Source organism: Hyla sarda, chromosome 13, assembly GCF_029499605.1.
Source record: "Hyla sarda isolate aHylSar1 chromosome 13, aHylSar1.hap1, whole genome shotgun sequence".
Taxonomy (NCBI): Eukaryota; Metazoa; Chordata; class Amphibia; order Anura; family Hylidae; genus Hyla; species Hyla sarda.
The window spans coordinates 6813883-6833495 of NC_079201.1; the positions used below are offsets into that span (position 1 = coordinate 6813883).

The 19613-nt window shown below is 41.5% G+C and overlaps 1 protein-coding gene across 2 annotated transcripts in view; it reads right to left on the reverse strand.

The window, feature by feature from the left end:
- Positions 1 to 2804: 2804 nt before the first annotated feature.
- Positions 2805 to 19613, reverse strand: part of USP43 (ubiquitin specific peptidase 43) — a 66108-nt gene continuing 49299 nt past the window's right edge. For both annotated transcript variants that reach the window (XM_056549537.1, XM_056549538.1), the window contains 13 exons: positions 19467 to 19564; positions 18996 to 19088; positions 17608 to 17743; positions 13580 to 13727; positions 13303 to 13459; positions 10945 to 11056; positions 10717 to 10820; positions 9926 to 10003; positions 8177 to 8303; positions 7734 to 8082; positions 7474 to 7632; positions 7049 to 7204; positions 2805 to 6958 (listed from right to left, as the gene is read on the reverse strand). In XM_056549537.1, the coding sequence (XP_056405512.1) occupies positions 5964 to 6958; positions 7049 to 7204; positions 7474 to 7632; positions 7734 to 8082; positions 8177 to 8303; positions 9926 to 10003; positions 10717 to 10820; positions 10945 to 11056; positions 13303 to 13459; positions 13580 to 13727; positions 17608 to 17743; positions 18996 to 19088; positions 19467 to 19564 (2712 nt within the window). In that variant the 3' untranslated portion in view covers positions 2805 to 5963. The remainder of the gene's footprint in view (positions 6959 to 7048; positions 7205 to 7473; positions 7633 to 7733; positions 8083 to 8176; positions 8304 to 9925; positions 10004 to 10716; positions 10821 to 10944; positions 11057 to 13302; positions 13460 to 13579; positions 13728 to 17607; positions 17744 to 18995; positions 19089 to 19466; positions 19565 to 19613) is intronic.

Here is a 19613-nt window from a genome sequence, read left to right on the forward strand (position 1 = left end):
ATCAAAATATCTCACACTACACTATTATTTCAAAACTTTTGACATAACATCGAGATGTAACACTTTAAGTACACAGAATGATTGGGTTTAAAAAAATATGTAATTTTGCTACCTTACCTCTATATCAGTTTTTACCAACGAGAATGCCTCCAAGTGTTGCAAAAATTGGCATGCTGGGAGTTGAGGTTTGCAACAGCTGGAGGCACCCTAGTTGGTAAACACTGTGTACATGTACCAGAGCTGAATGCTGCTTACACAGTCACACACTCAGCTCTGCTGCATATACACAATCCCACACTCAGCTCTGCTTCATATACACAATCACACACTCAGCTCTGCTGCATATACACAATCACACACTCTGCTCTGCTTCATATACACAATCACACACTCAGCTCTGCTGAATATCACTCACACACTCAGCTCTGCTGCATACACATGATCACACATATACATAGACCTAACAGCTGTACCTCCTTCTCCCTCCCTGCACATACAGTGATATTCTTAGCTGTACGGTCACCATGGTTACACTACACTGGTGCAATCTCCTGCAGAACAGTTCTACAGATCTACAGTCTAATCTAAATACTGTATGTATTACATATTGCTGGACTTATTCTTATAACATTTTAAGTGTCCTCCTTGATGGTGTACATTTGCGCAGTGAAATCAAGACTTGCACAAAATTTGTGCGTGTAAAGAGAAATAAATCAATGTCCACCACATAATCAGCTCTACCGTACACCGTGATTTAGAATTCCACTTGTAAAGTTCTATCAAAACCTGTGCAAAAAAAAAAAAATTCAAAAAATGGAATTGTGCTGGAGATCATCGGGGGTCCCATCGGCCAGCTTTTCTTCTCCATTCTACAGTAGTTCTGGATTTGCGGTAGTCATGTTCCAAAACCATTCTTAAATGGGTCATCCATGATAAGATTTATTAATAATAATAAAAAAAATTAAAAATGCAACAACAGCACCACCCTTATTCTCAGGTTGTGTGTGGTATTACAGCTCAGTTCCATTGAAGTGAATAGAGCCAAAATCTGAGAACAGGTGTGGTGGTGACGTTAGGGCAGTGTTTCCCAAGCAGGGTGCCTCCAGCTGTTGCAAGACCACAACTCCCAGCAGTCCGGGCATGCTCAAAGTTGTAGTTTTGCAACAGCTGGAGGCACCCTGCTTGGGAAACACTGCCCTAACCTAACCTTAACCATTCATCCGATTGCTAAAGAGCGAAACAATTCACCCCAAAACGTAAAAAATTTATCAAAATAAAAAAATAATAATAAAAAATTCAACATCCGTATTGTCACATGCACAATAAAAGCCACAAAACATCTAGACACTTAAAATGTTTAATTCAGAAAAAGGAGGAGAACAAATAGAAATATAGATACAAAAGAAATTCAGAAAAATATTTCATATTTGCATAGAATTTCATAGTAAAAACACAATGGGTTTTTTTTTTGTACACGCCGCTTACAAAAAATATTCGCCTTCATAAGGCCCGTATAGCGATAGACATTACATATCCAGCCATAAGGTAAAGCTTCAATAAATAGACTTTATTATTTACCTCCCGCAGTTTGAGAGATTTTTTATCTGCCATGGTGGAAGACATACATTTTTATTTATTTTTTATTATTATTTTTTATATAATTTCTTTTTTTATTATTATTATTTATTCATTCATTTATTGGGCTCAGGAAAAACATTTTGAATATTTTATTTTTGCAGACCAATTTTTTTTTTTTCTATTTCATTATTTTTCTATGCCCCATAAAAAAAAAAAATTTAAATGTTGATTTACACCATTATTTGTAATTTGGAGAATATTTTTTTTTATTATTTCTTTATCAAGAAGCCATTTAAAATCTCCTTTGTAAAATTTGAGGGCTTGTCCAGGAGTGGAAAAACACACAACAACTTTCCTCTAAAAATAGCGCGATCGTTGAGCACAATACTGCAGTCGGATTTCAGAGGGTGCAATACCAGACACAACCACCAGATGAGGTGGCGCTGTTTCGGTAGGAATATTAGGTCTTAAACTATGAACCGGGTTGGTTAAAAAAAAAAAAAGTTCCTTCTAATACAATCCAAAAACACAGCTGCCTTCTTTCAGAAACAACGCCACCCATGTCCTCAGGTTGTGTGCGGTACTGCAGCTGGGTTCCATTAAAGTGAATGATGTAGAGTTGTAATACCACACACGACCTGAGGACAGGGGTGGGGATGTTTTTGGAAGAATTTTTATATATATATATATATATATATATATATATATATATATTTCTATGTTTTCTATTCCTGGATAACCCTTTTAACTATATTAAATATTCACATATAAAAATAACATTATAATTATTCCATAAAATCCCGTTTGATTCAGTGCAAACAATATTGAGATTTTTTTTTAGGACCCTGAGCTGGATTAAAATTCAGATTAAAAGTGAGACACAGATTCACACTGTCCAATAGGAAAGTGGTCTCCAAACTGTGGACCTCCAGCCGATGTGAAACTACAACTCTCAGCATGCTGGGAGTTGTAGTTTCACCATGGCTGTGGTTCCCCAGTTTGGAGAACACTGCTCCAGGGTCTGTAAATATATATATATATATATATATATATATATATATATATTTTTTATATTTTTCCACCAATCCTTCATTTATTAATATATGACACAGAAGAATTCTATTAATCCAGAATTTGATTATTATTAGGAAATGTTTGTCTTTATTTTTAGAATATTTTACAGTTCAAATGCTGGATTAATGGAACTTTACAGTATATATATATATATATTTTCATTTTTTTTTTTCCTTACCTGAGAAATATATTCAAAATAATAGGCATTTTTTTTTAATTACATTTCAGTATAAATATTATTAACTATTAAAATAAATATACATTTAATAAAGGGCGTGTGTACTTTTGCAAACAATGGGTCGGGATTCTATAAAAGGGGGTGTTGTCTGTTCAAAACAGGGTGTGGCTTAAAGCTTGCCTATCATTTCAACAAAATTCTGACAGGTCATAGTGCAATGTCCGATGTTTGTATTGGTGGGGGTCCGGGTACTAGGAACGTCCCCCACCAATCAGAAGTTGGTATCATGGAGGTCCAGGTGCTGAGACCACCGCATCAGAAGTCAGAAGTCTGTATCGTGGAGGACTTGGTGCTGAGACCCTCTCTCCCCCCCACCAATCAAAAGTCTGTATCCATGAGGTCTGGGTGCTGAGGACCCCCATCACCACCAATTACAAGTCTGTACTGTGGGGGTTTGGGTGCTGAGATCCCTCCACATCATACCTATCAGAAGTCAGGAGTCTGTATCATGGGGGTCTGGGTGCTGAGACCCCCTCTGCCACCAATCAGAAGTCAGAAATCGGTGTCGATGAGGTCTGGGTGCTGAGGACCCCCACTGCCAATCATAAGTCTGTATCGTGGGGGTTTGGGTGCTGAGACCCCCCCACCACCACCACCACCAATCAGAAGTCAGGAGTTTGCATCATGGGCATCCGGGTGCGGAGACCCCCCCCCACCCACCAGTCAGAAGTCTGTATCATGGAGGCCTAGGTGCTGAGACCACCACCAGTCAGAAGTCTGTATCATGGAGGCCTAGGTGCTGAGACCACCACCAGTCAGAAGTCTGTATTGTGGAGGCCTAGGTGCTGAGACCACCACCAGTCAAAAGTCTGTATTGTGGAGGCCTAGGTGCTGAGACCACCACCAGTCAGAAGTCTGTATTGTGGAGGCCTAGGTGCTGAGACCACCACCAGTCGAAAGTCTGTATCATGGAGGCCTAGATGCTGACACCGCCAACAGTCAGAAGTCTGTATCATGGGCGTCCGGGTGCCGAGACCCCATCACCACCAGAATTGTTGGAAGTCCCATAGACTTGTATTGTAATTCCGTATACTGCTCACTTTAGTTATGCAGAGTGGAGATGAGGAGGCACAACATTCCAATGATCAGTGGGGTCTCAGTACCCAGACCCCCACAATACAATCTTCTGACATGTCAGTAGTTTGATAAAATGATAGGTACACTTTAAGATACAACACCATGCACCAATAACGTGCTAGAATTCTGGTGAAAAATGGGCCAAGCATGTCACTAGTGGACTATGTTTGGCCCATTAAGCCAAATGGACTGGCTGACTGTAAGCTGCAGTATAGGGCGGCATGCCTATTTGACAGGTTGCTGCCAAATACGATGTGAACTTACCAGAGTACAGTCTAAGAATTGGACAGTCTTAGCAAGCAGGCCCATTTTATTCTATTTATTTTATTGCTCAAAAGAGTCTCAATGTAGAATCATACATTTCCTATCTAAAAAAATGGATGTGTCTCCATAGTTACAGACTACAAACAAACCTTGTGTAGTCAGATCCTACAGTCACACTCCATTAAATGTCTCCTACTCCGTTCTAACATTTAGTAGGTTAGCAAGAAGTCAGGGCAGATTGTTGGGAGTGTGACTGCAGGATCAGACTACACAAGGTTTGTTTGTAGTCTGTAACCATGGAGACACATAACAGTAGATTTTCAATCAGGACTATTGGTAAATTGTGTAATTTTTTGATGCAGTCAGGCAGTGTTGTTCAATCTGCGGCTACTCAATTATTGAAAAGCTACAACTCCCAGCATGTCTGGCTGTCCACACATGCTGGATGTTGTAGTTTTGTAACAGCCGGAGGGCCACAGTTTAGAGAACATTGCAGTAAAGCAATAAAAATGGTTGCAAAAGTCTACACACCATTTAATATGCAGGGATTGATTATTTTTAAAGTTTGTTTTTCAGCCATTACAAATAAAGTTACTTGAAATAAGCAGGAGGATGACGAGAATAGTCCTGGCCTTTAGTCTAAGAAATCTGCCCCTAGGGGACTGTGGGTAAAATGTATGGAAAAAGCCATGTGATCCTCAGAAGTAACTTTATTTATAAAAACGTGAAGAACGCTCCAAAAATATTTATATTTATATTCCATTTTTAGCCTATATTTTCATTTTTTTCCCCCCATAAAAATATAACAATATCTACAGCAGTATAATACACAATATGGTCCAGTTTTATATTAATATGGACTATAGGTCATGATTTCATAAAATAAAATTTAGAAATATTTTTCATTTTAATTTATACAAAATTTCTTTAATAAAGTGTCTGCACCTGGGGGACCATGGCCATGACTTTGGCCCATTATTGCACCTGAAACTCCCAAATCTTCATAGGTTGGCGAAGTCACTGGTTCTCCGGGGGCTGAATAATGCTGCAGTCTACAAAATGGGGCTTAGCTATAGGTAACGCTGTCCATTATGCCTAAGGAGGCACAAGGGCCCCTCTGCCACACATGATGACGCCAGTATTATAAATGGCACATGAACGGTGGAGTACCTGTTACTGATTTGCATTGAGGCCCCTGAGCTTCAAGTTACACCTATTATCCTGTGTCTATATACTGGGTGTGTATATAAAAGGTATTTAGGCAATAGCCTCAAAACCTTCCCTGCTTCCTATGCAAATTACAATTGCACAAGTCCCACCCTATTGGCCAAAGGGTAACTTTTAGCCAAACAACTGATACCTAATTGTCTTCGAACAATCAGGGGTGAAGGTTCCTACCAAACACATTTTTACTGAATGGGTGGAAGATGGAGGAGCTCAGTGGTGGACTCCACCTGAGATTCGGTGGGCCACCTAAGGTTACGTCTTATACAGATACCTCCATGCCACATAGAAATAAGTAGGAGAGAGCTTCTGCTATGTAGGTTGGCACCAACCACTGGAGACCTCGATTTTGGAGTCTTCTGCTAGAAGATCCACTTATGGCACTTTAAAAATAAGTCTGTAGTGAATTTTGTTGGTAAACAGTCCCATACAATATGGTATTACGTTTTTCAGCTGGCCATATGCACACTAATATTTTGACCTGATCCATGAGACACATGAGAAGTCCTTAGAAGCTAGACTCCGGTACAGTTTTCTTCCTGCCAAGGGAGGAAGTTTGGTATTTTAAACTTTGCACAGTACTCAGAGAAGCCTTCTGTACGGCCATCTGTCCAGCAGGTTGATGGGGTGCACTTCCATTTCTGTACAGGGAAGCGGACCTCTTCATTGTCCATTCTGCTTTTGTCTGGACATTACTTGAACTATGTGCTCGTCTAACGTCCATCTTAGATTTGTTGGAGAGATCATCTTTCTGGTTCCGTGGCATGGTACCGCTAGTCCTCCCATCAGTCACTACAACCCCATTGGATAAAGAAGTCCGTGGGATGCCGTTATGGAGCTCAGGTGGGGTAGGAGTCTCAGAACTAGTTTGTCTCCTTGGCTCTTTCTTCAATAAACTTGTCCTCAACTTGGTCGATTTCCCATCTGGCTCTCCTTCAGAGGGTTTCACCTTGTCTGCTCTGTTATCACCAATTTTTGTATGGGGTCTTTGGTTAAGGTCTACCTTTTGAACTGAAGAAGGTTTCACTTTTACAGCATTATTTGGGGCTGGACCATTCATACCCACTGGGCCATGAGCACTTGATGCCCCATCAGTGCTTTGAGACTGGGTAGACCAATCTCCCTGGTGCGTCTGTTTCTCCTTTGGCTTACCCCTTAAAGTGTCCAACTTTGAAGACGAAGACAATGCTCTAGTCTGTCCACTTGTAGAGCTGGTAGAGGTGGCACCATGACTATTTGAATGGCTTAAGTTTGGGGGAGTTCCATTGGTCGTCTTTTCTACATTAGTCTTAATGGGCACAATGGGATCATTGGTGTACTTTGGACGCCTTCCCGATTCCAAGTATTCCACTAGCTCACCAGTCTCAGGCTTCTTTCTGTCCTTGGATCCAAATGACCACCTAAGAGGCATTGCTTTACTAATGCTCAGCTTCAGTTTAGAAGCTGAAGGCAATCTCATACTTGCACTGCGACCTTTTGCTCCTCGGACAAAAGACTTTGACCCTACGAGAAATAGGTGAAACAGTTTAGATATACAAGCTATCAGGTCAGGTAGGCTTGTACCTAGACTCTTCTACAAGGGAATGTCCATACCTTTCTCCATGTTCTTTTCCTTCTCCAGAAAAATTGGGGAGTCTGGTATTTTTGGCAATGGGGTGAAGTTATTGGTCGCCCGGGACACTAAGCTTTCTCTTTTGCTTCCATCCAGCCTTAGGACCCAATGATCAGTCAAGGCTGAGCTTGTGGAACCTGCAGTTACATAAAAAAAATGAGTAAATCTCTTGCCAGGCCTTAACTCTCCCAAAATTTACCGAGTCTACTTAACATTCCAAACCTATCCATCAAAAAATCACGTATTGTTCAGAGTTGTCCTCCACGACCACCTTGGAAGTATAGATAGGGTTCTACATATCATGGGGTTAAAAACTATCACCCAAAAACACCTCTCTCCCTCCAGGCCATCAACAAGTCCTACTGAACACCATGAGATATGGAGACCAAAACACAACGGACCGTACCTTTAACTGAGCTGCTGGCAGACCAAGCTGGAATGGCATTTCTCTTTTGGTAGAACAGGAGATAGGCCCCTCGGGTGCAGACATCCTCCTCAAGAACGTGTTCTACATTACTGTCATCGTAGCTATACCAGCGGGCATCCACAGAGTTCCTGCAGTAGGCTGAGGGCACAAGAGGAGATCAGGATCTATGCAGTGATATATTGCCCCCCCCCCACCCTTTATGGTTATTTCAGAGACATTCGGAAGGCTTTGTGACCCACCTGTGTAGTGACCTCCCTGTAAGCTTCCATGGTGGTTGCACACCGCATACAAATCATACTGTACATCCAGGTGCCCGTTCTCCAGCTGGTATGGAGGCTGCTTCCAAGATGACCACTGCCCCAAGGAGCGTTTTCTCTCCTGGCCCCTCTTAACCACATGCGGCGCCATATCCATCCCTGTCAAGGGGAACTTGACAAGAGTAGACAACTTGTTCCTGCGTCCTCCAACCTGACGGAACCTCTTGAGATGTATGATGAGAATATCCGGGAGGGTCCATAGGCTCAGTTTGACTGTACATTGCTGCAGCACCTTACAGTGGGGGCACTTCCAGGCATCATCAGGTGCCAACTGCAGAAGAAAGGGGTACCGTGTGACACCAGGGTTAAAGGGTAAACATGTGACACCACTACATAGTTTATGTACCCCTAGAGTGCCCCCTTACCTGTTCTTCCTTAGTGTACAGCTGGAAGCACTCGTCCAGGGTGCAGGTCTGCTGCTGATGGTCCAGTTGTTGCCTCCGTACAGACTCATCATCCTGAACCACTTCTTCCTGTATATTCCCAAATAATCTTCAAGAGAGTCGTATAATGGAATAAGCCAAAACTGTGCTAACACTTTATGTATCAGAGGTGTGTATAGTGCATGTATGTATATACACTCAATGGCCACGTTATTAGGTATACTGCATGTATGTATGTATATACATTCCCAGGCCCCTTAATTAGGTACATCTCTTCAAGCGCTTGTTAAGGGTGCATTCACACCACGTTTTTGCAATACAGTTCCCGTATGAGGTTTTTGATGAAAAACAGATTCCTCAAAATCTGACTAAACTGTACCAAAAAGTGTGTACAAATTTTTACCCGTACTCTGTTAAAAACCGTATATGGTTTGCAAAATGATGTCCGGTTGCATCCGTTTTGTAAGAAAAAAAAACAATACGTTTTTAACTTTTCACTCCATTTTGAATAAAGTTTCACTTGTTTGATTGAAATTCCAAGAAAAAAAACGGTGGAAAGTCAAAAACCATATGGAACCATATGCACTTACAGTTCTGTACAGTTCCCATTGACTCCAATTAGAGATGAGCGAACTTACAGTAAATTCGATTCGTCACGAACTTCTCGGCTCAGCAGTTGATGACTTATCCTGCATAAATGAATTCAGCTTTCAGGTGCTCCAGTGGGCTGGAAAAGGTGGATACAGTCCTAGGAGACTCTTTCCTAGGACTGTATCCACCTTTTCCAGTCCACCGGAGCACCTGAAAGCTGAACTAATTTATGCAGGATAAGTCATCAACTGCCGAGCCGAGAAGTTCGTGGCGAATTGAATTTACTGTAAGTTCGCTCATCTCTAACTCCAATGTTAAAAAAATGTATACGGTTTAATACAGTTTTTCACCCGGACCAAAAAACATGGTAGGCTACGGTTTTGGGCACGGGAAAAAAAACTGACAAAAACGTACAGGATGCAAAACGGATACAACCTGATGCATCTTTTGGCATACGGTTTTCAATGGAGAGTCAATGTATACGGTTTTCAATACGGTTCCACACGGTTTTCACATTGAAAATGTATACGGGAACTGTATTGCAAAAACGTGGTGTGTGAATGCACCGTAACACAAATAGCTAATCAGTCAATCACATGGCAGCAGCTCAAGGCATTTAAGCATGTAGACGTGGTCAAGACAACTTGCTGAAGTTCAAATCAAGCATAAGAATAGGGGAAGAAAGGGGATATAGATGACTGTGAACTTGACATGGTTGTTAGTGCCAGATGGATTGGTCTGAGTATTTCTGGGATTTTCACGCACAACGATCTCTAGAGTTTACAGAGAATGGTTCAAAAAAAATAAACTATCCAGTGTGTGGATAAAAATGCCTTGTTAATGTCAGAGGAGAATGGGCAGACTGGTTCGAGATGAGAGAAAGGCAACAGTAACTTAAATAATCACTGGTTACAACCAAGGTCTGCAGAATATCATTGCTGACCGCACAACACGTCCAACCTTGAAGCAGATGACCAAACCGGGGGCATATATATATATATATATATATATATATATATATATATATTCATATAAATATATATTTATATATACATACAAAATACACACATATTTTGATATATATATGAAAATGTATATATATACACATATTTTTTCTTTTTAGTTAACTCTCTCACATACCGCTCTTTGACTTTAGGATCCCATTCTATACCCAGCTTCACATGAGGTGGTCCTCCGGAGCCGCAGAGCTGCAGAGCCCTATTATAATAATAAGAAGCAATGTCAATACCATTAAGTAGTTTAAAGGGGGTACTCTGGTGGAAAACATATTTTTTTTAATCAACTGGTGCAAGAAAGTTAAACAGATTTGTAAATTACTTCTTTTAAAAAATCTTTATCCTTCCAGTACTTATTAGCATATATTACAGAGAAAGTTCCTTTCTTTTTGGATTTCTTTTTCTTTTCTGTCCACAGTGCTCTCTGCTGACACCTCTGTCCGTGTCAGGAACTGTCCAGAGCAGCATAGGTTTGCTATGAGGAATTTCTCCTGCTCTGGACAGTTCCTGATACGGACAGAGGTGTCAGCAGAGAGCACTGTGGACAGAAAAAAAAAGAAATCCAAAAAGAAAGGAACTTTCTCTGTAATATGTACTGGAAGGATAAAGATTTATTTAATAGAAGTAATTTACAAATCTATTTAACTTTCTGGCGCCAGTTGATTAAAAAAAATTTTTTTCAACCGGAGTACCCCTTTAAGGACATTTTGCAGTACCCAAAATAGACAGTAGGTGGCAGTCATTGAAATTACAGGCTGCGGCAAATTCATCCAGCCTCATTAATATACAATATCTGCTATAATATTATACTGCATAATACTGTTTCCTAACCTGTGGACCGCCAACTGTTGGCTGTCCGGGCATGCTGGGAGTTGTAGTTTTTGCAACAGCTGCTATAGGGGTTCCCTTACTGACCTGCTCACAGATGGGTGCTGAAGAGGTCGGGCATCCTTGGATGACAAATAACAGCTGCTCACTGGTGCCCCCACCACGTGAATATTGAAAATGACACCTCCGCTCTATAGGGAAAGAACAGTGGAAAGTTCTATAACACGACAGTAACAAGTTATTGCTGTATACCCTGTAATCCTAATCCATATATAATGCTATGCCAGGCCCCACCGTCTCTATAAAGGTACGTACAGGAGGGTGGGCATCGCTCCTCATCAAATAGCGGGTCTTTCCCAAGATGCTTTGCTGTAGCTGATCCCAGGATACTGCCCTGTCCTCCCGTAATATCAGCGGAGGTCCAAACCTAGACAGAGCCAGTCAAGGGTCACACAGGATAAGTAATGTAATGTATGTACACAGTGACCTCACCAGCAGAATAGTGAGTACAGCTCTGGAGTATAATACAGGATATAACTCAGGATCAGTACAGGATAAGTAATGTAATGTATGTACACAGTGACCTCACCAGCAGAATAGTGAGTACAGCTCTGGAGTATAATACAGGATATAACTCAGGATCAGTACAGGATAAGTAATGTATGTACACAGTGACCCCACCAGCAGAATAGTAAGTACAGCTCTGGTGTATAATACAGGATATAACTCAGGATCAGTACAGGATAAGTAATGTATGTACACAGTGACCTCACCAGCAGAATAGTGAGTACAGCTCTGGGGTATAATACAGGATATAACTCAGGATCAGTACAGAATAAGTAATGTAATGTATGTACACAGTGACCTCACCAGCAGAATAGTGAGTACAGCTCTGGTGTATAATGCAGGATATAACTCAGGATCAGTACAGGATAAGTAATGTATGTACACAGTGACCTCACCAGCAGAATAATGAGTACAGCTCTGGAGTATAATACAGGATATAACTCAGGATCAGTACAGGATAAGTAATGTAATGTATGTACACAGTGACCTCACCAGCAGAATAGTGAGTACAGCTCTGGAGTGTAATACAGGATATAACTCAGGATCAGTACGGATAAGTAATGTAATGTATGTACACAGTGACCCCACCAGCAGAATAGTGAGTACAGCTCTGGAGTATAATACAGGATATAACTCAGGATCAGTACAGGATAAGTAATGTAATGTATGTACACAGTGAGTAGGTCTAAATATATATATATATATATATATATATATAACTCTCTATCTATGGGGATAACACTAAGTAGGAGAGTGGAATAAATTCCCTCTCTAAACTGCTTACAGGCTCCGTCCTCTACGCCGTCCGCGCTGTAACTGGCGCAGCGGCGTGAGGGGAAGCCGATAAGCTCCGACTCCCAGGGATGAAGTCTCGCGAGACTACGCCCCCTGGAGCCGATTGGACGCCGCAGGAACGCCCGCTGAATACGTCAGCAGGAGCGAAGGGGAAGAAGGAGGAGGAGGACACGCCCCCCGCCCGCCCGCGCGCGCGAAGAGAGCGCGGGAAGAAGATAATGAGAAGGAAGAAAGGCGCAAAGGTAAAATGGCGCAGAGGATAGGAAGGAAAGGAGGGGGTGGGGGAGAGGAAACAGAAAAAGGAATGCGGCGATACCTGAACCGGAGGGTCGGCTCCGGCATCTGGTATAACCCCAACACAGGAAAAGGGGGGGGGGGGGAAGGTCTACTATAGAAAGTAATGGAAAAAGTGTAAAGCGAGATATATATATATCTCTGAAAGAGGTACCTTAGGGTATCTGCACAGAATATGAAGTAAATATGAAGTAAATATAACATTATACAATAAAAACCATATGAGAACTTATCTGTATGTATGCTGCTATGAGCAGAAAGAAAGAGGAGGATCATCCTGAGGCAGTCCATTATATAGGGGCCACCAGCCTAGGCGTGGCTTACAGCATTGCTAGGACTGCTGGGAGTTGTAGTTTTTTGTTTGAATTTTATTAAAAAGAAGTTATAAAAATTCTGCTATGGGCATTAATGAAGAAAGATTAATGCATAAGATAGGAGCCTCCTGTCTGATATATAACTCAGGATCAGTACAGGATAAGTAATGTAATGTATGTACACAGTGACCTCACCAGCAGAATAGTGAGCACAGCTCGGGGGTATAATACAGGATATAACTCAGGATCAGTACAGGATAAGTAATGTAATGTATGTACACAGTGACCTCACCAGCAGAATAGTGAGTACAGTTCTGGAGTATAATACAGGATATAACTCAGGGTCAGTACAGGATAAGTAATGTAATGTATATACACAGTGACCTCACCAGCAGAATAGTGAGTACAGCTCTGGAGTATAATACAGGATATAATTTAGGATCAGTACAGGATAAGTAATGTAATGTATGTACACAGTGACCTCACCAGCAGAATAGTGAGTACAGTTCTGGAGTATAATACAGGATATAACTCAGGATCAGTACAGGATAAGTAAATTATGCAGCCTTATTCTATATAGTTGCAGTATAATCGTTCTCTTGGACATGTCGCTCTCCTACACACCTGCAGGTAAGTGAATTAGCAGCTCATACATAAGACTGAAGCCAAACACGATCTACCCCTTTACATTATGCACATGTACCTTAGTGCCTGCTGACTCCCACTTTCCAAATTGCACAGGAGCAGAAGAATTTTAGAACTCGACGCCAGGTATTCGGACGAGACGGAACCTCCTCCGGGTAACTTTGGCGCGTCTTGATCGAAGCAGTGAGGGGAGGAAGGAAGGCTGTGGGGATACCCTGCAAGATTGAAGTTTATTTAAAACACAATAATATATATTAATTATAATAATAGTCCATAATATTTCATGATTTTACCAAAAACAAAGGTTTTCCCATGTTTAATGAGTAGAAAGTCACCTGAGCTCCTACTAGAAGCCGATAGTTTGCTTAAGGTCATCGGGGCCTGAATGGCGTACACCGGGTCTCCTTCAGCGATGGCGTTCAGATCTTCATCATCAGGGAACGATCTCTGGAAGCCGCTGGAAAGTATTTCCACCAGGATCACCTGCCGAGACCGGGTACAGGAGGAAAGAAGACATATTTGTTAGCCTTTCCAGGACCCGGACGTGGACCTTTGACACCACAAAAAAATTATTTATTTTTCATTTTGATAAAAAATATTGAATATTAGGCTTTGTTGTTAAGTTGTACTTTCTACTTGTACCCTTTTGAGGAATGCATTTGTTTACAATTCCATCTTCAATAATAATAAATATTGTAATTTATTTATATTATTTTTATTGTTCATCATCAACTATAAATCGGTGTATATATTTATAGGACGTGATTTTATGGTTAAAAGGTATACCGAACATGTTGGGGGTATTTATTAAGGAATACTTGTTTTTATTAATTGTATGTACTGTATTGTATTTATTTTACAATATGTTTTTTTATTTAATATATTACAAAATATATATTTTTACATTAGAAGCTATTTTTACATCTATATATATAAAACTCAACGTGTGTGTGTGTGTGTGTGTGTGTGTGTATATATATATGTATGTGTGTATATATGTGTATGTATGTATGCATGTTCCACAAAAACTTCCAAACGACTAAAGATATTAACATGATACTTGGCCACATGTTACTTATATGTCAACAACAAACATAGGCTAGGTGATTTAACCCTTACTTAACCCCATTTGCCAGGGGCGGGGCTTATGTTTAAAGTCCTATACAAGTCTATGGGAAATATATGTTACTGCATAACTTCCAAATGACTGCAGATATTTCGATAATACTTGGTCACATGTTACTTATATGTCCACTTAAAATATACGATAGTTAATTTAACCCTTAACTACCCCCATTTGTGAGGGTCGGGGGTTTTGTTTAAAGTCCCATGCAAATCAATGGGAAATGTATGTTCCCTCATAACTTCTGTACGGCTAGAGATATTTCAATACCTGGTACACATATTACAGGTCGGGATATGAGGACGGGATAGGAGGTCGAGATAGGAGGTCAAGATAGGAGGACGGGATGGTCTGGATAGGAGGTCGAGTTAGGAGGTCGGGATATGAGGACGGGATATGAGGTGGAGATAGGAGGACGGGATAAGAAGTCGAGATAGGAGATCAGGATAGGAGGTCGGGATAAGAGGTGGAGATAGGAGAACGGGATAGGGGGTTGAGATAGGAGGTCGGGATAAGAGGTGGATATAGGAGGACGGGATAGGGGGTTGAGATAGGAGGATGGCATAGGAGGTCAAGATAGGAGGACGGGAAAGGAGGTCAAGAGAGGAGGTCGGGATTGGAGGTCGAGATAGGAGGTCGGGATAGGAGGACGGGATAGGAGGTAAGGATAGGAGGTCGGGTTAGGAGGTCGGGATAGGAGGTCGGGATAAGGGGTCGGGATAGGAGGTGGAGATAGGGGGTTGAGATAGGAGGACGGGATAGGGGGTTGAGATAGGAGGACGGCATAGGAGGTCGGGATAGGAGGACGGTATAGGAGGTCGAGATAGGAGGTCGGGATAGGAGGTCGGGATAGGAGGTCGGGATAGGAGGACGGGATATGAGGTCTGGATATGAGGATGGGATATGGGGTTGGGATATGACTACGATATATGAGGATGGGATATGAAGTCAAAAGCTTCCTCCTTTGTTGATTTTCTTTCCCAACAAGGATTAGGAAGGAAAAACCGTGCAACGCCAGGTACTCAGCTAGTTAGAAATATTTCTAAGGTCACATCAAGCACCTATTCAACACATCTGAACCATATTCCCTTTAACCAACCACCCAACCCTTCCAGAGGGGGGAAAGAAAAACACCCAAATAAATAAATAAATAAATAAAGCCAATACAATATATTATTTTCTTTAATATTTTACATAGATTAAAACACTGCTCAAAAAAATAAAGGTAACACTAAGATAACACATCCTAGATCTGAATGAATAAATTAATCGTATGAAATACTTTCGTCTTTACATAGCTGAATGTGACAACAAAATCACACAAAAATTATCAATGGAAATCAAATGTATTAACCCATGGAGTTCTGGATATGGAGTCACACTCAAAATCACAGTGGAAAACCCCACTACAGGCTGATCCAACTTTATGTAATGTCCTTAATATAAGTCACAATGAGGATCAGTAGTGTGTGTGGCCTCCACGTGCCCGCATGACCTCCCTACAACGCCTGGGCATGCTCCTGATGAGGTGGAGGATGGTCTCCTGAAGGATGTCCTCCCAGACCTGGACTAAAGCATCCGCCAACTTCTGGACAGTCTGTGGTGGATGGAGCGAGATGTCCCAGATGTGCTCAATCGGACTCAGGTCTGGGGAACGGGCGGCCAGTCCATAGCATCAATGTCTTCCTCTTGTAGGAACTGCTGACACACTCTAGCCACATGAGGTCTAGCATTGTCTTGCATTAGGAGGAACCCAGGGCCAACTGCACCAGAATATGGTCTCACAAGGGGTCTGAGGATCTCATCTCGGTACCTAATGGCAGTCAGGCTACCTCTGGCAAGCACATGGAGGGCTGTGCGGCCCCCCAAAGAAATGCCACCCACACCATTACTGACCCATCGCCAAACCGGTCATGCTGGAGGATGATGCAGGCAGCAAAACGTTCTCCACAGCGTCTCAAGACTCGGTCACGTCTGTCATATGTGCTCAGTGTGAACCTGCTTTCATTTGTGAAGAGCACAGGGCGACAGTGGCGAATTTGCCAATCCCCACCTGTGGACGTTGGGCCCTTATACCACCCTCACGGAGTCTGTTTCTGACCGTTTGAGTGGACACATGCACATTTTTAGCCTGCTGGAGGGCATTTTGCAGGGCTCTGGCAGTGCTCCTCCTGCTCCTCCTTGCACAAAGGCGGAGGTAGCGATCCTGCTGCTGGGTTGTTGCCATCCTACGGCCTCCTCCACGTCTCCTGAAGTACTGGTCTGTCTTCTGGTAGCGCCTCCATGCTCTGGACACTACGCTGACAGACACAGCAAACAAGCTTGCATTGATGTGCCATCCTGAATGAGCTGCACTACCTGAGCCACTTGTGTGGGTTGTAGACTCCGTCTCATGCTACCACTAGAGTGAAAGCACTGCCAGCATTCAAAAGTGACCAAAACATCAGCCAGGAAGCATAGGAACTGAGAAGTGGTCTGTGGACCCCACCTGCAGAACCACTCCTTTATTGGGGGTGTCTTGCTGATTTCCTATCATTTCCACCTGTTGTCTGTTCCATGTGAAATTGATTGTCAATCAGTGTTCTTCCTGAGTGGACAGTGTGATTTCACAGAAGTGTCATTGACTTGGAGTTACATTGTGTTCCCTTTATTATTTTGAGCAGTGTATTACAACATACTGATACACTCAAGTATGATAAACTTGCACAGACACTTGCTTGGGCAATGTTTCCCAACCTGTGGCTCGCCAGCTGTTGCAAAACTACAACTCCCAGCATGCCCAGACAGCCTTTGGCTGTCTGGGCATGCTGGGAGTTGTAGTTTTCCAATTGCTGAAGAGCTACAGGCTTCAGAACAACATGTTAGGGCTTACAACTTGTATACACTAACAGGCCTATATGAAAGACAGTCCTAGGGACCTTTGCCTGGTCCCTCCCCCAAGCTAAGCCAAGCCCCCGAGGAGCTAATGCAATTAAATATAGGCTCAAAAGCATAGTAAATAGGCCGAAGCTGGACATAAAGTGTAGATTACCTCCTGATCCTACTGAAATTCGGCTAACTTCTTGTATAACTATAAACAGCGGCAAGCATATAATAAAATTGTTGGACGATTCTAGCATGATTAGGCAATGCCAAGATTGCAAGAATCTATAGTAATAAAAAAAAATAATAATAATAATAATAATAATAAATAAAAAAATAAATAAATAAATAAATAAATAAATAAATAAAAAAAATTACCTGATCTGAAGGAATATTGCCCAGTTCGGCCACCATCTGACGTAGTGATGCAATGGTGCCAAAGAGCCGCACGGCCAGACCTACGCGCAGGAACCGCTGCTGCTTGGTTTGGAAAACTAAAGTGACATTCAGGGCTCTATGAATCAAAAACAAGAGAAAGGGAACAAAAAAAGAAAAAAAACGTTTGTTAGTCATTTTTAGGGGGTCGCATAATTTTTAACGATCACTTGGATTACCCAGAATCCCAATGTATCGCTGCATGACTAAGCAGAATAACCATTCAGGACTCTGGAAAAGCTCTGGGAAGCATAAGGAACATTGCCGCCTTTACTGGGGTTACCCAGTAAAGGCGGCAATGTTGCTTATACCAGGATTTAATTTAAAGAAAAAAAAAAAAAAAACACAATTTCAGATATTTAATAGATAAAAAAAATAAAAATCTGCAGCAATCCAAATAATGATACGGCTCCGTCGGCTCGTGTCAGGGCCAGCTTAACCCCTTCTGCTACAATTGTGCTTCTTATCGAGACTCAGACTAGAGTAGGTGTCTGTGATATTATGGGTAGCGGCAATGTGTAATTACCCGTTGCGTTTCCCTCGCTACGTCCTGTGTAATTTCATATTACTGAACTAATTACAGCCGCCTACCCACTTGCCGCCAAACCACCGCCAAGCCTCAGTTTTTTTCTCCCCATTTGTTACTTCACACTTATACATAATAAATCTTGTTTAGTAACGTGAGGCGCTGATACAATATTTTGCAGAAATCTGAACATTGGACGTAAACAAAGGGAAATCTCCAATTGTATCTATATACGCCAATTACCCGAGGCCACTATTGTGTCTGTCTTTGTGATTTATGTAGGGTTTATTCTACTGTAAGGAACAGACCAGTAAAAAAATAATTATGCTTTTATATATATATATATATATATATATATATATATATAGATGGATATAGATATATATTAGTTAACATTAGTATGTTAGTATCTATGTATGAAGCATCGGTCATTGCTATGCGGTGGATCGCCGGCCTCCCATGTATACCCTTGCCAGACACCACAAAAACATGATGTGAAAGGAGCCCAAGTCGCATCAGTTTTTAGTGTTTTTCCTTTTGTAAAATTAAAGTTTTCTGACCAAATACATTTAAAAAAGTTACATATTCTTCCCTTTATTAGTTAGGGAAAAAAACCATCACGGAGGAGGTCTATGTTATATAATATAAAAGATAAATAATGATTATATAAATTTTCACAGCATGCTGTAAAGGGAGATGGTATGCATCAGTCTATCTGCGCTGGTGACATCTAGTGGACAGTGTGGAAATTACAAATACATAAATCGTATATAAAATGTAAAATGCATTTTTACTGATCACTCACCTTGTCTGTCGGAGAGGGATGGGCAAAGAGACGCAGAGGAAGGGGTCGAACGTGTCACTCTGCTTGTGGCAGTGCGGGCAGGTGAGGGAAGATCTGAAAGGACAACAACCATTAATTCTGACCAGGGCGTAGGATATAAATCACATGGACAATAGTAGAGAGTCGTCACTTCTATATATAGATAATATGGAAGCAGGCGAGGTGTCTGGTGACACGTAATTATAGTGGTTTCATCTCCTTAACCACAGGGAGGAGCCGCCATTATTTCTCTCTTTTGGGCAGTAAACAACGTGCGGTCACCAATTACATCACAAACTGTATAATCGTGGACAAAGTAAAGTAAGTTTAAAGAATAAATTAGAAAACAAAAATTTTACTAAATAGAAAAAACTACAACAACACATAATTTAAGAGACATGTGGAGCTGAGGATTGTTAAATGTATTTTGTATTCATTTCACCCCCAACATACCTGTACTGTGCTTGAAAATGCTCTAGTACGAAACTCTGTCCATTATCCGTAGGTGAGGAGGGAACAGAGCTCACCGATCCGTGGTCAGAACCCTGAGACTGAAGATAAATAATCAGTACAATACTACATAGTATGAATCCAAATATA